The sequence below is a fragment of the Fusarium keratoplasticum genome, chromosome 12, assembly GCF_025433545.1.
Source record: "Fusarium keratoplasticum isolate Fu6.1 chromosome 12, whole genome shotgun sequence".
NCBI classification, from domain to species: Eukaryota; Fungi; Ascomycota; class Sordariomycetes; order Hypocreales; family Nectriaceae; genus Fusarium; species Fusarium keratoplasticum.
Genome location: NC_070540.1, coordinates 1945388 through 1964935, shown reverse-complemented (window position 1 = coordinate 1964935; position 19548 = coordinate 1945388). Strand labels below are relative to the sequence as shown.

Below are 19548 nucleotides of genomic sequence, written 5' to 3'. Positions count from 1 at the left end.
TGAGAAGGAGGATTTAATGCTACACATTCCCGTAGTAACTATGATCCTGAATCCAAGATACTTGTCAGAGATTGTACCCGTGACAGCACTTTGGCACCCCTTGTCTGATTGAGGCATCTAAGCCTTCTCTGGCTGTGTCGCCTCCAGATCACTTCCATCACCCTGAGCTTTGACGGCTCTAACCTGCGCGACTTCTCCACCTGGAGACGCCCTAATGACCCTTCTGTGATTAGGATTCAGCCCCATCATAATCCGCGGCTCATCAAAGAACATCTGGTCAACCTCCTCAAGAGTTCGTCCCGAGGTTTCGACACCAAAAACGTAGGCTACTGGCACAAACAAAGCGCAAATGATAGCCCAGATCCAGAAGAAGTTGCCTCCAATGTTGTTGATTCCGATAGGTGTGACCATGACGACGACAAAATTACTGATCTGTAAATTGTTAGTCTCTTCGCCATGTGGTCGGATTGGTGAGGCGCTTACCCAGTGACTAAAGACTCCAATAGCGGTCGCCTTGTTACGAACGCGAAGAGGTTGAATCTCGGCAGAATACGACCACGAAACGGGGAGGAAGCCTAGAACGTAGCAGTCCAGGTACAAGAAGATGAATGCGACCGCAGCTGCAGCGTCGGCGGAGCGTTGGTGCTGTAGGGAACCCGAGATGATGAACAAACAGACGGCGCAAGCACCTGATGAGAGCATGATTGTATTTCGGCGGCCGATCTTGTCGATGAAGAAATATGGCGGTGTTGAGAATATGGCACATTGGGTGAAGGCGACGCCTGCGAGGACGAGGGATACAACTTGACTGTATCCGAGGAATGTCTGGAGGATATAACCCAGGTAGCTATGGTTGTTAGATGAGGCACTGTGAAATGATAGGAAGGACCTAATAACTTACTAGCTCAGCGAGTTAATGCCACTCCACTGATTCATCAAGTATGGTCCCATACCCAACAACACGCGCTGGAGGTTTCGCGACTTGGTGTTGTTGCGGAATATCTCATGCCAGGCGGCCTCTCCGGCTTCTTCTTCAAGCGCAAGAAATTTGAGAATCTCCGATAGTTGGCTTTCGACTTCTTCACTGTCGAGTGGCTTGTCTAGAACTCGGGAGATAAGATTGCGAGCTTCCTCGACGTTGCCGGTCTTGGCCATCCACCGAGGGCTCTCGGGGAGCCATAGACAGAGAACGAGAACGACGAAAGAGAAGAGAATTTGACATGCAATCTGAAGGCATGTTAGAAAATACATGTCTTGCATTCGGTGAAGTATCATACCGGAAATCGCCATTGCATTGAGCTCTCGGCGTACAGAGTACCTAGACAGACCCAGCTGGCGATTGAGATGCCAACCACGATCAGAGCAGATTGAACGACAAGAAGCGATCCTCGATTGTGTGCTGGAAGGGTTTCTGACTGCAAGATGGGTACTGCAACAGTGCTGAGGCCAATGCCAATGCCAGCAATGATTCGAGCGACGAACCTAATCAAGTCAGTATTGGGCTATAATCGTTTGGGTTAAACTGACATTTGAGCATATGAATAAGAAGCAGCCTGGATGATAGCCCCGATAATTACTGGTACAGATGAGAATTGATCTCGCAATGTCTACTTTGCGTCTTACCGATGATGTTGGCATAGATGATGGATCGCTTTCGTCCGATTCGTTCACCAAACAAAAAGGCACTGACGGCACCAAAGGCACATCCAACATCGTAGATGGCAGTAACCAAGCCGCTCATTGTGGAGTTTGCTATCTTTGTTCAGTACCAGCAAGTGCAGGTGATGAGACATTACTCACGATTTCCAAGCATATTCTGGAACCGAGTCCCGGCCAGGATACCACCAAATAAGCCTTTACATCGTTAATGAAGGTTCATGCTTGAGAATTACGCACAATACCTTGATCATACTATAGAGTGGTCAGTATCAGCTCATTTTATACATCCTGAATTGCCTTACTCCAAAAAGCAGAAAATCGACACCCGACGTCAGTAGAATGACCGTCACAAGGGCACGGCCCCTAAGTTCAGCAACCATGATGATATCAGTATTCACTCGGCTGTCTTTTTGCTGTCAAAAATCACAAATACCAACCCGGAGAATCTTAAGAAGATCGTCGTCTTTAATACAGCTCGTTCATGCAACCCCACCATATCTGCAGCAACCTTGCTCTGAAGGATTCAGCCTTCGTTTGCGTCATCAGTGTCACAAAGCACGATGTCATGGAACATGTCCGTAGCCGAGATATCTGTAAAACAGGACAGGCGTCGTCATAGGCCGCCTGCAAGACCGGTGGAGCTTATCGCGGTTCGCGAATCTAAAGCTTGACAGCACGCCATGTCAACGTTTTGGCTACCACGTGGGTTTAACCGCGTACTCGGGACAGACAGGTCTAAGAATGGTTAGGTGGCTGTCGGATGTGGTGTTGTAATCGGCTGATATTGGTTGAGCTTGATGCCTTGCGGAGCCGCAGTGAGTCAAGGGTTGGGAAACGGTTGGGTTGCATGACACTTGGGAGGGAACATATCAGGAGAGATGATAAATCGAAGGATTTACTCTAGGGCACTATTTGCTTGGCTTCTAAGTTGCATTACTCGCGTATGGACAAGTGAGTATAAACGTCAATGAGCTCTCTACATGACAACGACCTCATATGAGTCGTGTATTGTCATAGCTCATGTCATCAAAATAAAGGCATCATTAGGGCCCGTCGAGTGGCTGCTGGTCAAAAATTAAACGGTGAGTTTAACATTGCAGTTACGCAGAAGCCGAGTTAAAAAAGTAAATGCCAAGATTGGGGTTCGAACCCAAGAATCTCTCGATACTGTGGACCCATGTTACTGGGAGTAAGCTTAGCTTTCTTAAGCACAGCGCCTTAGACCACTCGGCCACCTTGGCTATTTGGTCGCGAGCAACCTCGTGTCCTGCTCCAATACCTGCTGACCCTTGAGATCTCTTAGTTGCACGGGTAGTGCGCGGACTCGTCTTTGCCGTTGAGGTTGTTCTCCCAGTTGCTGTGGGCCTCGTCGCCGCCGCAGACGGGTAGCCAGACGGGTCCAGGGGCACGGATCTCCATGTCGATGATGTCTGAGAGCATGTCGTTGGCATTGTGTCTTCCTCGGTGACACTACCCCACTTGGATCCGTCAAGCTCCTTGATGCTAGGGAGTCTTGTGAAGTCACGGCACTTGAAGCCAGTGAAGAGGTCTTCGTTGACGCCGTTGTCATATCCTTGAGCACCCAAGAGATAAAACACCTCGTCAGAGCCATTGTCATCAGAGAAACACCAGCTCGGGGCGTCTCCAGGAACGTGGTCGGGTCGGCCTCCGCCACTGCACTTCTTGCCTGAGCGCAGTAAGCTAAATAACAAGTCAGTGAGCGCAAGAAAAATTCCTACTTGATACTTACAAAGGTGAAGACTCAGAAGTACCCACAGCCCAAGCGTATGGGATGAGCTGGCCATAGATGGCGCGTCGAGCCTGCTGGTCGATCTCCTCGGCGGTCAGCAGATCCAAGCTCGCATCAACAAACTTTCCGTCGGCAATAGTCTTCTTTAGAATATCGAGGTTGTCGTTGAGGCCGAGAGGCTCACCACTGAAGAGGTGCTGGTTGAGAGAGTCCGTCGCCGCGTACCACGCCCTGATCATGTTGCCGACACGCTCCTCGAGGGTATTCTGAGAGGTGAGCTGTGTGCTGCTGTTTCAATGCTCAGCCAGCTAAATAGTATTGGACATCAAGGCAAAGTTTCAAGGTCGGCTTACGCTCTGGTTGCATCCTTGGTGATGATAACACCCTGACCGATAAGATCCTTGGTCAGACCCTCAACAACAGCAAACTTGTCGCCATCCTTGATCACGTTCACCTTCTTGAAAACTGATTCAAACATTAGCTGCCTGCTTTTCATACCGTAAAGTAGGAATCGATACCAGTCTTCCACATTGGAGCACCGATGGCAACGTAGCCGAAGCTAATCATATCCAGGATGAGCGTAAGCCCCATACCCTCATTGGGAACGGGGGCAAAGGTCTTTGAGAAGTCACCTATCGAGCTCTGGGCGTAGCCGGCGGTGCGGCCGAGCTGGTCATACCAGTTTCAGATGACCTAATTGGACGTCAGCCAAAGGCCGTATCGTGAGGGGTGGAGGGTGCCCACATTGTTTAGAGACACGAAAGAATTGAGCCCGAGGTTGGTGCCAGGGCCGTCACTCTCATTCTCGCAATCGGAGTAGTTGTCGCAGCCATTGCGATCAACAAGTTCACAGCACCTCATGCCAGTTGGACCACCTAGGGCAGCAGATATCTGTACAAGTGATCAGCTTCATAATCTGGGCAAGTTGAGAGCCAAGCTTACAAATCTCGGAAAGTCAAGACGGGTAGCATCTTTTTCTTCGCCAAAGAACCTCTCAACTCATCGGTAATCTGGTGAACGTACCTACTGTTTATATACCCTGTGATCTCGGACTCCGTAGGACGGTCGCTCGGACTTTGATGGTTATACCCCTTCAAAAAAGATTGCCGGCTTGTTGCCCTGTCAATGTGTCGAAGATCGACGGAATCGCTTAGTACTCGCACTTTCCCGTCGGACATGCTCAGGAGTGTGAATTGCAACACTTTGGTAGCGTGATAAAACCTCCATCGGAATCCTTCAACTTGGTTGTTAATTAAGCAACTGCCTACGATGAAGCACGGGACGGAAATGCAGCTCGTCATAGGTTGACGTGCTAATGTCTTGCAGGGATTTATGCTTATCCCCAGCGAACACTGCCGGAAACAACTCTGGGGCTAGGACAGCTGGGCTGACAAAATGCTCTATATAATACAAATTTTCTCCTATCCTGGGATCTACAACTTCTGTTTCAGGCTACCAAATGGTCTCATCAGCTGGAACGAAGGATTCATCCCATGAAACCGGGTTCATGCGAACCACAAGTGAAGCTTGAATTATAAAGAATCGTCGAGGCCCACTCCTAGGGCGAGATTTCCCCAGAAAGATGTGAAAACCTGCAATGAGAACGGATGCTGCGCTTGTTATGATGGAAGTAAAGTCAAGGATGCCAGTCTTCATGTTTGCTGGGTTGGAGGCGACTTTTGGACATTCCTGAGAGATGATTTGCATAAGCGTTGTCATTGCAATATACTGGTGACGGAAATCTGAGGTGAAGTGCGATCGTGCTCATCTAGACTACAAGGATCGGTGAATTCTGCCGGGGAATAGATAATGTCCGAAAATGCCGACTACAGTCGAACGACATGTCATAGACTGATGGCGAGGGCTGGCTACAATGCAGCCCATGAAGTAACACGGCCATTTTCACATAACGAGTGCTTACATTTCTCCTCTCCAGGGTCCGGTGATTCCGGTTGGTCAAGCCCGTGCAAGATCGGCCTTGGTCCTTTTCTTCACGGTCCGTCTCATAAGGCAAATAGTTATACCTCGATAGCACGACGTGGTCTCACAATGGATGAGGATTTTACGTTTAACTTTTCGGACCAAGCAACGAATACGAAAAAAAAGAGGAATACGACATGCAGCGTCAACTCATTTACATGTTGCAACGCATTAGGTTTTGCTTCGCCTTCATGTAAGAACAGCCATGAAAAGTTTAACAGGACCTGCTTGTCTATAAGATGCCAGCTTCCCTCTCCCTCACAACATCCGGCATCTCCTTAATTTTCCGGCTCATACCATTTAATCTATTCTCCTCCTCCTTTGCTCCATCTCCATGATCGCGCCGAAGCCTACAACCACAACCAGTCTACCGGGACCCGATTCGCTCACCCCATCGAAAAGATGGGGCTTTGCCGTCTATCGATGCGACTACTCCGATGATGACCAGTGGAAGAGTTATATGTATCACTTTAAGCATGCGGTAAAGGATGAGCTGAAAGACATTGGTGCTCACTGGAGTATCTGGGGTCGACTACGTTGGACGATTATCGAGGACCGCCAAAGGCTCCACAGCGCTTCCAAAGAGGACGTACAGGAGCGGTTCATCTCCTTGAACGAACAAGGTCTAACCCTCAAGATGCCGGCCCCTCCTAACGATGGATGGCGAGTCAAACACGAATACGATTCTTGTATTTATGTCGATAAGTGGTGTCTCGACACACTCGATCTACACGAAGCGTGGCTTGATAGAGGGGCACCCGGCCCATTTCAACCCGTCATCTGTGCCGTCATTAACAATAATCAAACCCCGGATAATGACGTGAGACTCGAGAGACAACCGATAGACGGCATCCAGAAGCCTTACACGGGGTGGGTTTACACGCATGTTGGCTGCATTTCCAGGTTGTGTCCCAGTATGATTCAACGCCATACCCTACCACCCCAACTATCGCCGACAACGGGCAATATGCCTGGTCAAAATGGTCTTTGACTGCTAGGGGTCAATGTAGGACTTTGAAGCGGCCTGTCCAGAACCAATCTGGACTGTGCCATGTATTAGGTAGGGTCCTCCCTTCTTTCAGCCAAGTTCAGGTGACGGAGCTATACGAAGTCTGGTTTGATGGCATGAGGATGCTAAACGATGGTGTTTGCCCACATTTTCAGACTCTAAGGGAGAAGGTCACTATCCCATGGGTTTGTTAGGTACGAATGCGAAGGAGCATTACCAGGCCTAAAAAGAAGTTGAGAAAAAAAAGAAAAAAAGAAGGAAAAGGAAGAGACCGCATATGATTTCTTTCTCCTTGTATGGATACCCTCACGGACTTCATCTTCTCTGTAGCGTCGGCAGCAGTTACGATTTGGGACTCATGGACTGAACGAGTGGTATTAATATATTTTTCTATCAATGCCTAGTCATAGTAATCAACTGTGTTTCCATCTCCAAGGCAGAACGTCTTATATTCGTTCGAAGTGGAAAAGTGTCGTGTTGACATCCACGTTTGTGTTTGGCGACTTCCAACCAAAGACTTGTTCCTCCAGAGCCAACTTCCATCCTCGCGGAACTCCAAAGTCTTTCACTTCTTGAACGTGGTTGATGCTCGTCATCACATTGTTAGGGGGTGGGAGCTTCTTGATGGCTTCGTTGTACGCCTCAGGGATCTCGTCGACACCAATCGTCACCGACTTGTTTGCCAGTTGGAAACATCGAGATAGCACCAAAGAAACCTCGAAGGCACTCACAAAGTGAATGGCTTGGTAGCACATTATATGGTCGAAAGTCTCTGTGATGGTGGGCAGAACCTCCTGAACGGGGCCAATGAACACATGGTCATAGCCTGATTCCTTTGCAAGACGTGCCATCTCTGATGAGATATCAAGTCCAACGTGACGCGACTTTTGACTAGCCGATGATGTTCCATTGGAGTGTATCAGTTGCTTGGATCGAACCAGACGACCAAAGAGACCAGTGCCACAGGCAATGTCCAAAAGACTGCCATCAAAGTTGAACTTGGATAAGAGGCGGCCCAAGACCTCTTCAGCAGAGCTTTGGGGGTTGTACTGGGCGTCATATTGGGGTGCAACTCGATTGTACACCTTGCCAATCAAATCCTGGCGGACATTGTCATAGGTCTCTGATCGCATCATGTACGATGCCATCATGATGTTCAACAAGGCGCGATGTTCTCCAGGCAAACTGTTCCAAATCACAGTCTCTTCGTATCCAAAGTCTGGAGGGAGAAAGACAGCAGGCATGGGGTTGACCTCGATGACGACGGGCTTGCCATCGGGCTTGATGCGGATGTCGACATTTCCCCAAGAGCCGCCGGCCATGTCGTTGGCTTGGAAAGCTTCTACGGCTAGCCTTTGAAGTGTTTCGAAGAGTTCGGGGCCATCGTCACGATTGACGAGACTCTCAGATAGCTCAGGGTGAAACTTGATGTCAAAGGTGAGGAAGCGGTACTTGTTGTTGGTATCCTCGCTCGAGGGATAGTTGTAGATGGTAGGGTTCAATGCAATGGGCGTTTTTCCGAACTCGATGACTACGACCGAGTAATCGACTCCGGGTATAAACTCTTGCACAATGATATCATCAGGAAGATCATAGACCCTGGCCGGCTTCATCTCCAAAGGCGGGGTTGGGGGCTTGCTCTTGTCGGTTGGGGGATAACCCAAGGCTCTCAACCGGCCAGGTTGAAGCTGCCGATCAATGTTGGCGATGGCTGCATCACGTTCCTCTGCTGTGAAGCAGATGGATTTGTCAGACAAGAACTGACTTGCGCAACTCCGGGCAGCCTTGACAATGACAGGGAATACATCAGGATCCGCCGAGGGTACTGGAGGGCTGCCCTGCTTGCGAGCCGCTTCATAAAGATCAGTTTTCGACTTGCGTAGAATACGACTCCGAAGGCCAATGAACGGCACGTTGAGGCTTTCGAAGTACTCTGTAGCCTCGACGCCTGCGACTTCATCCTCGGGCTGTCCCCACATAAAATTGATGTAAAAGTCGAACTTTTCGGCCACGGCAGCATCGATCTGCTGACGGTAGTTGGCCTTGTCGATGAAGCGGTGATGAAAGCTGTGCTGCTTCACGTAACGGCCTGGATCGGCGTACTCATCGTGCTCACGGAGAATATGGCCGTCTGGGTAAGTGGCTTGAAGCACGCAGATTTGCATACTGGAGGCTCAATGGAAGAGGATAGGACTTGTATGTAATGAAAAGAGGAAGATAGAATTGCGGAGATAGGGGTTGTCGATGGGAAGCTACTTTTTTCTCATAGAATATGCGCCCAACAAAATGGATTAAATAGTTCAAGGAGGTCCTAAGTTTACTCAGCTGCTCAGAGCTCGAATAATCCCGCAATTTGTGAGTTCCGCGCCCATTGTGCAATTGCCGGCAGTTGAACTGAGACATGCGCGCTGCTATTGATCCTATCCAAGCAAGTTTTGGACATGCAGCGTTGTCAAGAATCTCTTCTTTCCCGTTCCGTCTAGCCGAATTGCCTCAAGATAGTTTAACGCCGGGATCATCCACACGCTAACGAGTCGGTTATTCCAACCCCCCGTCTGGTGACAAGGAAGTGCATTGCTGATCAAAGAGATATATGATGAGAAACCCTGTTGACAGGACGTCAATTCCGCATATCAGCTGAAATGATCCTTGATACAGCTCGCCACTCGCAGAGCCTGACAGGTTTATGCTTGGGAGAGCTGTGATTGGGAGGGCCTCACATGTCATGGTTGAGGCCGCCTCGAACAGAACAGGGATCCCCAGCGCCACCCGAGAGTTCATGGAGCCGCTATGTGCTTGTGGCATTTTGGCATCCGCTCCGGTAGTTGATATGCAAATGCAGACCGCCTCGCCGTGTCAGCTGCCCAGTGTCCCCATCGTTATCTTGATAAATGACGTCCCTGATGGAGCCTGCTTCCTTTAGGGTTAGATCGATGGGGTCCCGAGGCCTTGGTCTCTCGCACTCAGCAGATCATACTAATCTAAGGCATATTGGGCTTCATCCCTACCCGCTATGATAGGTGCTAGAAATTGCCATAGTGCTTCCGGCGCCCTTGACCTTTGCAATCCTTCTAGAGAATCATTCAACGTGCTTAGGTTTCATCCCAAAACTGTTTGAATACCGTTTTATCTTCAAGGTAACTACGATTAGATTCTGCAACTGGACTCTTCCCGGTTGACGTAGATACCTAGGTCGGTTGCGTTACCCCGAGTGATTGACGGGAAGATGGCCAATGCATAATTCTTTCTATAAGCGCCGAATTCGGAGACGTAATTATGGAGGGCATGTAAGTGCCAGATAAACTACAGCTTGATGAAAATACTCCTGTCTTGGTGGATATTTAGGTGAGTACATAGAGGTGAAGCTCGACCGGAACAATATTTTATTGAGAAGACCTCGATTTTGTCAGAAAAGTTATCATAAGGACTACAATAAGGCAGAACCATCCTCAAAATATTAGATTAAAACTAGAAAATTATTCTAATCACTCATGATTCTCATTTTACAGCTAGATGCCTCATGGCCACTTCTTTGAAGCCGTGCGACCTCGATGGTGTAGGTTAGGCATTGTGAACGTGAGGGCCTCACCAAACACGATCCTCGCCAACATCGCATCAATTTTTCTTGCAAATCTCTTAGACATCATTCAAATCACTATAATTAGCGCCGAGCGGAACCGCCTGTGTGGATTCAATCGGGTCCAAAACCATTCATGAAACCACAAAGATGCTATTCCCACCAGTCCCATCCTCTCAGATAAGGCCGGCGGAGAAGCACGCTGGAGGCTCTGACGTCTGAGTATCGGCCAAGCAGAAACTCAAAAAAACCAGTCTAGAACCAAGTGAGACAAACATCCGCCAATAACCATGTGGCATCAACCATCCGAGGTTGCAACCCATTGTTTACCTTGACTCGCGCAACCGGACATGTGGCTGTTTATCGATTCAAAACCACCCCTTTCAAGCTTAGGCTTAAAACTCGCCAAAGAAATGCGATAGGCGCCAGGCGAGCCCCTTGAAACGACCGCGTTTCTCGTCAGGCCGGTCTCAAACGCGAGCTGCCACTAAGCGACGCGAGATTCTCCACCGCGATTGAAACCCAGGGGACGGGCTTTAAAACGCGTTCGGGAGGTGTTTTTGGTTTCGTAGTTTGGGAGTGTAGGAGATCTCGGGTTAATCATGGGTGGTAGCATCGTTCGATTCATGGCCGGGAATAGCGGATGAACGGAGATAGATGCACGTCGACATCACTGCCCATTTTTGAAAGAGGATTTACGATCTATGGGCCATAGCGGACTTGGAGATTGCAATTGACATGCAGTACCTGGCCTGTCAAAGAATCCTAGTCTATCTTTCCGGTGATATACCTCCTCACCTACTTACAATCTTCCCATCCCCTGCCTCGGCGCCTACCGAGGCATCTTGGCACTTGTGTCATCTCTCAGACGCTAGAACCCACTTGCAAGTCTCTGGCAAACGGATCCGCTCATTGGGCCCGTCGCATCGCGACCGTCAAGGGCCCCTTCACACAATGCCTCCCTCGACGGTGAGACAGACGCTGTAGCAGGTACTCTACGAGATTAGCAGCGCTGGTAAGTGGTGTGATTTCTATATAGCCTCATCTTCTTCCCTCTCTTTCTGTCGCCCATCACCTTCAGTGTCAGCTCAACTCTTCAATTCTCTTCTTTCGAGGTCCTGGTGACCTGTTCTTTCTAACCGTCTTTACTTTCTAACTTTGCTTCTTTGTGCTGGCACACTCCTCTTTTACATACCTCTCTCACTTTAGTCAAGATGCATTCTCTTCTCTCTTTCTTTGTCTCTTCTACTCTACTGGCACTGGCCAACGGTCATGCTGTCATTCTCAACGCCCAGGGCGAGGATGGCTCTCCTGCCAGTGTGGGCTTTCAAGGTGAGAACTCAAACAATCATCATCCGTTACTAAGTACTCATTGGACTCTAGTGGACCCCGAGATCGCCCGCAACTGCACAACCATCAACCCTTGCCAGCAAGACGCGACCCTGATTCGCGACGCCGAGATTCAAGCCAATGTCGTCAACCAGTGCGGCCGAACCGAGCTGTCCGGTAACATCGACGTTGGTGAGAACACAGAGAATGCTCTCTCTGCCGGCGCTGTTACCCAGGTCCGAGCTGGTAGTGAGATTACTGTGACCATCCATCAGGTCAATGCAGACGGTGCTGGCCCTTACGTCTGTGATCTCGATGAGAGCAGCAATGCCAACCAGATCTCCCAAGTAAGTCAAGCGCCCCATTGTTCTAGCCATTGCACTCACTAACGCTAAACTTAGAACTTGACTGTTTTGAACAACGTCCCTGGCTCCAATGGTCTGTCTCAAGCCAAGGAACAGCAATTCAACATCACTGTCGTGATGCCTGATGACCTGAACTGTTTCGGAGGTATGTTTTCCATGAAGAGCGCCACAGTTTCAACCATCTAACTTGAGACAGCTTCAACTGGCAATATCTGCACCGTCCGCTGCCGTAATAATGCTCTTGCTGGTCCCTTCGGTGGTTGCTTCGCCGTCCAACAAATCGACACCGAGGAAAAGACCAACAGCCCGCAACAAATCACAACTGCGAAGACTCTGAAGGAGGTCACGGATCAGGTTGCACAGAACCAAGCCGACTTCCCTGATGCTGTCGAGGCGAACCAGAACGCGGGTTCCGACGACGCGGAGCAGAACCGCGCGGCTGTCGATGCTCTTCTGGGCAACACAATTGTGACTTCGGCTTTCCCTCAGGAGACGCCTACTGTTTCTCTTGGACGTCAGCCTGATGCTACGCAAACTCCTGACGCCGGCAACGGTGGTAACAACAATGGCAACAACGGCAACAACAACGGAAACGGAAACAATGGCAATGGCAATGACAACAACAACGGCAATGATAACGGAACTGGCAACAACGGAAACAACAATGGCAACAACAATGGTAACAACGGAAACGGAAACGGGAACAACAACGGTGACAACGCCACCGGCAACGATGGAAATGCCAATAACGGCAACACCGGCAACGACGCCGCCAACGGAGGAACCAACGGCGGTACTGACAACAACAACAACGGCGGCAACGGAAACCGCTTCGGAGGCAACCGAGGTGGCCGATTCGGCGGCTTTGGAAAGCGAGCCCTTTCTCAGATGCGATGGGCCAGGCGCAACTACCTTTCCGGTGATGAACATTAGAAGGTTCATGGAAGAATATGTGAGTAGGGGTGATGGGAGAGGAAAAAGAGGAGTGATGGGGGTGAGGGGGAGCGGGTTAGATAAAAAAAATATTAAAAAAAGCCCTCATCACTGGGTTATCGTTCTGAATAAACTTTAGCGTGATTTGGGAAATCGCGGGATTCTTGTGAGAGTTATGGCTTCATATTATTTTCTATGTTCTGTCCAGTACCTGACATAAGCTCATAGCAAACCAAGCAAACAGTCCGGTTTGCCCTTCTCCGAGACAATCTCTTCAAACTCATTAATCCAACACTCGCCTATGAGCTCACACCCCATATACATCTCCTCGTCGTTCAAAAACGGGAGGGTCCCAGAAGGAATCAAATTTTTCATCTCGGCTACCCGAAGCGGGGAATACATGTTGGGGCGAACGAGGAAGGGAACTTTGGCCCCGGGGAAGTATGCAATCAAGTCGCCGAATCTAGCAGAACTTGGAAGAAGCACGGGATGTGACCTTGGGACTTCTGGTGTATCTACTGTCCTGTGTAGGTATTGAGCCGTATCTCGTGCCGTGTAGACCCCGATTGCCCGTTGATCGATGATGGACTCTGGGTCGTTGACTCTTTTGAAGGTTGGCTGGGATTCATCTGACCATTCCGCTGTTTTGCGAGCTCGAGAGACGAGGTGGGCTTCGATTGACCCGAGTTTGGGTGGACAGGTCTTCAAGTCCAGAAAGTTCAAGAAGGAGGATATCCTCGATGACTTGCCCAGGCTCCCTGGTGGATGATTGAGTATGTCGTCCACATCATAGTCTTCCCTTCTCCGGAGTTCCGGAGACTGGTGTACCATGTTGATCCGAACACCACGAGGGATATGGTGCCTTTCTACAGCCGTGAGATCAAGCATATGGGCCCACAGTGTCAGTATTTGAGTCTCCAGAGGATGATTTTGATAGACTGGGCTTCGTTGCCACTTTCGCTTGAGCTCCTCAAAGGCCAGCTCATCGTTGCCCAAGACCGAAGCCGGTGATATAGCTTCGTGTAGCTCTCCAATAACCCGACCGTGGACCGCGAAAGCGCCTGTTGATAACAAGGTGCGATAATCATTAGCCTCAACTGAGGAAGATGACTGCTTTTCAACAACCTCGATGATAGCCCGGGGCTCAAACGTTGACATGTGGATACAATGCCAAGTCGGGACCCAGGATGGAAGACGAACTGGCTTGTGGTCCCTATACTTGTAGCATTCAGGCGCCAAGCGCCCATCGTGGGTTTGACATTCTTCGAGCATTGTCATTGCTAGGGCCGGGTTTCTTTCGGGCAGCCCCCATTCTTGCAAGCTAAATGGTTTCTGACGGGATACAATCTGTTGCCAGTAACCAAACTCGGCGAGCCACAGGCGTTGCAGTTCGATGAGGTAATCGACCGTAGATGACCTGTTTAGATAGCTTAGGGGTCGATAATCCTTTCTGGTGGTCATCACGTCCATGGCGAATTTCGCGTAGACACTACTCGTAGGGTTTGCGTAATCAATAGTGTCGAGCTCTTTCCAGCCAAAGCCTGTGCTGATGCCTAGCAGGGCAAAGATCTTGTCCCTTGGGTCTGAAGCCATGAGGTGGCGAGCTCGGACGAGCATGTCGAGAATGTCGGTTGTGGCATCATTCGAGCTGAGTGTCTGTATGTACCAATCAGGCAGGCAGTGCTCCTGGTCCTTTGTGAGATGGAAGGCCACTCGAGCCTGCCAGATACGGCGTAAGTTGTCTGATAAATCCTGTTGTTGAAGACTCAAACCATAGCGGTCGTGGGCTCGCTTTTCCAAAACCACCAACTTGCAAAAGTCATCCCACGCAACCCCACGAGGGCCGCATTGAATCATGACCTCTTTGGAAACGACAACTTCTTGGAAAACCCACACTCTGCTGAACCAGTCGCGGGCCAAGACGTCGAGGTACACGTCGTGAAGTTCACCACGGAAGTCAACTTGATCCTCCACCACTGCTGGGAGGGTGTAGTCCTTCTCCCCATATCGATTGAGGGCCCAGGTGCTATTGCGTTCCAGAAAGTTCCAGGCTGAGTAGCCAGTATTGCCACCTGTTTGGCCGCCGAGATAGACCACTGTCTGCGTAGCAGACTCATAGATCTGGCGCATCTGTTGCACCTGATGGTTTCGCTCCTCGGTGTGTGCTTGGTCAATGCATAACGCATCTACCCAGAGCCATCCTGGCTGATCTCGCCGTCTAAGATGACGAAGCGCGTCTTCGAGATTGGCCGTAATTGGCAAATAGTCGTCGCCGATATAAATCGCGCATGGGTTGCTTTCATCGCCCCAAACATAGGAGAGAGCGGTGTATTCAATGGCCTCGGAGAGCTCAAAGTGGATGAGGGCGCATTCCAGGTCATCGTCGTCCTCATCAGCTTCAAGGAGGAAGAGGAGGCGAATTGACCCCGTCTCAAGAGGCTCATACTCGTAAAGCTTGGCAGTTGATGGGGCGTCCTCGGGCGGTGGCGTCCCTGGAGCCGCTGCAGGAGCCTCAGCTTCCCCTGAGGAAGAACAATCGTTGATGTTGAGGTTAGCCAAGTTTGCTTCCATTGTGACCTCGTCAAGGGCATGGGGGAGATGTTCTGTTCTGTGGTGATCTGACAGAATGTGGGGAAGATGGTAGCCTACAGACTCTAGGCTGCCGTCTTACAGAGGCAGGATTGATAAAATAGACATGGTAATTGCATCGCTTATTATTGCTACTTGCATAATCACATGTGAGATGGGAATTAAAGCTTTGATATTTTTTTATTTATAAATTTTCTACCTTGTATATGAACTACTATAAGAGTTATAAGATCATGTATATTACCTCCTATCTATCGAGCAATAATGTGAGTTAGAGGTGACCACGCTTTCTACCCAACGGGGCAAACAGTTGTTCGAGACCAGGAATGCCAAGAAAGAAATGATGTAATCAGGTGGGAAAAGTTCCGTCGACGACTCTGACCAGGCTCTCGAAGCCCAGGCAGCCAAACCTGCCAGTGAGCGCTGCGCCCCATCTCATGTGGTGGAGCTAACTAGCCACTCCCCGCTCTTTATCAATTGTAGTCTCTCGTCATGGGAATGTGTTAACCTGTGCTGGTTGATCAAGGCGCAGAATCCTCTCCAGGATCAAAGTTCAAGGAGCTACAAGCCTATTGCGGGAAGCTCTTCCCTCAGCAATGAGATCCCCTTTGAGCATTAGTGGATGCGCCTTACGGAGTGAAACTGCTGGTGAGAGTGCCTAGGGAGGGGGTTAAGTGGATTCTTGGCAATAAAACGTTATTCCGCAGCTGTATATCAGGAACGAGATGGGCAAGTTTGGAATCTTCTTTATCTACTTATGATGTAATAAAAAGACATTGTAGACAAGACACGGCATCCAAAACAATCCCTCCTTCCATCTAAGCCAAAGCAACCTTGGCACCACCAGGCACCAGGTCAGTGAAGACTCGCTTAGGATCGTACTTGTCCCTGATGATCTTGAGCTTCCGCAAGTTGCGAGCCCCATAGGCCGGGAAGGTCTCAGGGATCTGGGACTTCTGAATATCGCTGAGGTACATGAACGGGAGAGGTCCAAGGCCCGCCGCGGAAAGCTTCTCTCTGATCTTGGCGTTGGCTTCGGCGTGCACTCCGAGTACGCGCTCGTCATCCTCAGGGTTCGACCATAGAGGGCTCTCAACGTACCAAATCGACGGACTGTCGTCGCTTCCTAGACCCATTGCGTTTCTGGGTGGTGCCGAAGTCACGATGGGTGTGATTGGGAGCATGTTGAAAGCGGTTGAGAAACCTTCGACGTCGGCCAGAGACGCGATGGACTCGTAGTATGTGTCGAACGCGATTCTCGCAGCTGTAGCGTTGGCGGCACTAGTCAGCCAGTGGAAGGTAGCTCGCGTGCCAAGAGGAGGGGCATAGTTGAACTCGTTTGACCATTGACCCATGGTCGTGCGTGTGATGTTTCCTCTTGTGATGGGTAGGATTGGCGCGGTAAAGTTCTCCAGTCCAAGAGGCACATCGCCCTCACCGCTGTACCAAAGATATCCATCAAACGAAATATCGGGGCTGCGGGACGGCACCCAGCGGGTTTGGCCCTCGAAGGAAGCCTTGGGGTATTGTGCGCCGTACAGTGCAAACTGCTCCACGCCCTTGATGTACTTCTCTGACACGCCTGGACCCCAAGAGACTGTTCCAATAAGGGCCGAAGAAATAGGAATGGTATGAAGAGTGGCCTCTGTGACAACACAGTAGTTGTTGCCGCCTCCAACCAGCGCCCAGAATAGGTCTTGATGTTCATCAGCACTGGCCGTCACCAATGTGCCATCAGCGAGAACACACTGAATTTTGTAAGACCTTGTTAGCCAGCTGAATTTCACACGGAACGCTGCGCGATGTAACTTACATCCAAAGAGGCAGCAATGTTAGACATTCCGTATTCATAGGCCATGAAACCGAAGGGCCCGCCTCCTAGAATTGCACCAACGACTCCGCCATTACCAGAACGAATGCCGTTGGCCGTGACACCGAATTGATCCAGATAGGCATACAATGGAGGCCAGGTCACACCAGCCCCGATTTTGACAGTCTTGCGGTCGTCTGAGATGGCCATGGTGCTCAGATTCGTCGTAGCCACCATGATACCCTCTGGACCGATGTTGCCAGCGTTGTCGATGGGCATGGCACCTCCACCGCGGATGGCGAATTGGACTTGATGCTCCTGAAAAGTGTGAAGCGCAAACTGCACATCTTTCGCGGACTGCGGAGCGAAGATGCAGGATGGTCCTAGGTGCGTCGTTGAGGTCCAAGAGTCTATGCACCTTCTATCAGCGACGTTGGATCGTGCTTGGGACGGGGTCATCTTACATTCATTCTCAAACTTGTATCGTTCCGAGTCGGGAAAAAAGGTTTTGTCAGGATATTTGGAAGATAACGCATTACAACCGTCGTCAACAGCAGCGGATGACACCACTGACAGCAGCGCGGTGAGTCCGAGGAGAGAGGCTTGGAGAGACATTTGATGCTGAATGAGAGAGGTCACAACGAGTTCTCAAAGCGCAGTATCTTCTGCGCGTGCTGGGAAAACGCATTTCTTGGAGCAGATACCTTGAGCTTTATATATCCGCTGAGTCTAAAATATCACACAGCAGACGCACCAACTATCTCAGGCCCTCCTGACTCCAACCCCACGGGGGCTGGCTCAAGAATAGAGCATAACGGCAATTAGAATTACGCTAAACCAAAATTCGTTTATAGTTTGTCTTAGTGGACTCGATAATCTCCGTGGTGCCTATATAAGCTTCTTACTTGTTGCAGGGGATCTAGCCATTGGAAGCGAGATCCGGATCCTCCGTCCTCACATCGAAAAGACTGCCAAGGGGGCAAAGAGAAGCTATGCTCAGAGCATATGGACGCCGCGTAGCTCTTGAATGCCTGCTTTACGGCTTAACCTATTGGCCAGAGGACTTTGACCGCGCTGCCAAGCCTTTCAAAGTCACGGTCAGTGTTACACTCGGAGATAAGGACAGAATTCCCTCAAGAGTGGGAGCGGAGGATCTTGATGATTGCTTCGGGTCGCAATTTGCCAAGTGTCCGGATCGTTTCAAATTTATCATCTATGGAGAGTACACACACGACTAGGCCAAACAGTAAACTCATTACAGGAACAAAGACAGGAAAAAGAGAGAAGTCCGAAGCCAGCATGCCGTTATGGATCGCCGTTTATGCATAACTACACTAAGCTTAAAACACGCCACAGTGACGCACATCCATGTAGTTCGTGCTGGAACCGAAACCGAAACCGTGACCGAGGTCTGGATCGGCAGTTGGGAAAAGATCGGCTGCAACCTTGAGCCGCGCACTATGATTTGTCAATCACAGTAATTTCTGTGTCTAAAGGCCGGGCATGACCTTGAACGACCACGTAATCAACACGAGCGCTATTTTTTTGCTGGATTACTACCTTGACTGTGATAGTTTGGTAAAGATACAATCATCTGGTATCATTAATCCGTTGTATTCGCCGTGAACTACCCTTGACTTATCTCCTCTGTCCTCATCTTCCACCAAAGACGCTATGCGATTCACTAGGAAACGAAATAACTCCGTCTTCCGAAAAATACTTTCTGTTCAATGCCTCGGTGTTGTTTTCATGTTGACCTTTGCAGCAGATGTTTCGGAGTTGAATATTAGTCACATCATTCAGCACACTGCCAAACCTGTGGAAGTGAGCAGATTCACGCAAGGCGTATCTTGCAATCTTCTGTCCAATGGTTGGAGACAACAGCCTTCAATTGGCCACCGTGTAGAGTAACCCATCACCTCAGGCTGAGGACCGCAAGATTGGGATCTAAAACCCGCCTTCCTCGAGAATACCAAGTTCCTTGCTATTAGCGGGCCCGCGAGCGTACCGCAAACCATGCGAATTTGTTGTTTACTTCGGCACGTTCCATGAGTCCGGACCTCGAGCCAATGTCAGTGTCCTGATAACAGTTCGGAAATGACGAGGCCTTGTTTCAACTAGCTAGTTGGTTGAATGGCTGGTAGCAGCCGAGGACAGGAAGGGCCGGCGAACAAACAAATGACGTCTGTGACGCGAAACTAAAGATGTTTAACTTTTCGTGCAAGTCTTGTTGTTTCACATTCAAGTTGCAAGTAGAGACAACTTTGTTGATTATTGCACTAGAAATTGAACCCCATCTTGAAGCCTACTGCCTTGTCCGAGTGTCGTGTCTGGCACCCCTGTTTGAAGTAGAGCTACCAACAGGCGAGATTATAAAATTGCTTGATAGTAGCAGCATCTACGCCAATTTGAAATAATACTTTTCGCCCCCCCCCGCTATAGCGACACCCTTGGTTCAAAACCTATAGCAGTGTATATCTCGGTCACAGTTGGGTTAAACCCCTGACACTATGCTCGGGGTACGGGGGCGGTTTCAACTTAACCCCG

The 19548-nt window shown here is 49.8% G+C and overlaps 5 protein-coding genes across 5 annotated transcripts; 1 reads left to right on the top strand and 4 right to left on the bottom strand.

The window, feature by feature from the left end:
• Positions 1–117: 117 nt before the first annotated feature.
• Positions 118–2039, bottom strand: NCS57_01425200 (MFS domain-containing protein; the record flags this gene model as incomplete). The annotated part of the gene is made up of 9 exons (XM_053063860.1): positions 118–432; positions 484–847; positions 902–1227; positions 1278–1482; positions 1528–1576; positions 1624–1752; positions 1801–1854; positions 1902–1911; positions 1962–2039. 9 exons carry the CDS (start codon positions 2037–2039, stop codon positions 118–120), a joined length of 1530 nt encoding a protein of 509 aa, XP_052907193.1.
• Positions 2040–6844: 4805 nt separating this feature from the next.
• On the bottom strand, positions 6845–8563 carry NCS57_01425100 (ATP-grasp domain-containing protein; the record flags this gene model as incomplete). The annotated part of the gene is made up of 1 exon (XM_053063859.1): positions 6845–8563. One exon carries the CDS (start codon positions 8561–8563, stop codon positions 6845–6847), a length of 1719 nt encoding a protein of 572 aa, XP_052907192.1.
• Positions 8564–11189: 2626 nt separating this feature from the next.
• Positions 11190–12602, top strand: NCS57_01425000 (uncharacterized protein; the record flags this gene model as incomplete). Its single annotated transcript, XM_053063858.1, has 4 exons — positions 11190–11307; positions 11359–11651; positions 11706–11814; positions 11866–12602. The coding sequence occupies 4 exons, from the start codon at positions 11190–11192 to the stop codon at positions 12600–12602; spliced, it is 1257 nt and encodes a 418-aa protein (XP_052907191.1).
• Positions 12603–12824: 222 nt separating this feature from the next.
• Positions 12825–15173, bottom strand: NCS57_01424900 (HET domain-containing protein; the record flags this gene model as incomplete). The annotated part of the gene is made up of 1 exon (XM_053063857.1): positions 12825–15173. One exon carries the CDS (start codon positions 15171–15173, stop codon positions 12825–12827), a length of 2349 nt encoding a protein of 782 aa, XP_052907190.1.
• An 836-nt stretch (positions 15174–16009) lies between these two features.
• NCS57_01424800 (FAD-binding PCMH-type domain-containing protein) lies at positions 16010–17616 on the bottom strand (the record flags this gene model as incomplete). The annotated part of the gene is made up of 2 exons (XM_053063856.1): positions 16010–16939; positions 17005–17616. The coding sequence occupies 2 exons, from the start codon at positions 17614–17616 to the stop codon at positions 16010–16012; spliced, it is 1542 nt and encodes a 513-aa protein (XP_052907189.1).
• Between the last annotated feature and the right edge of the window lie 1932 nt (positions 17617–19548).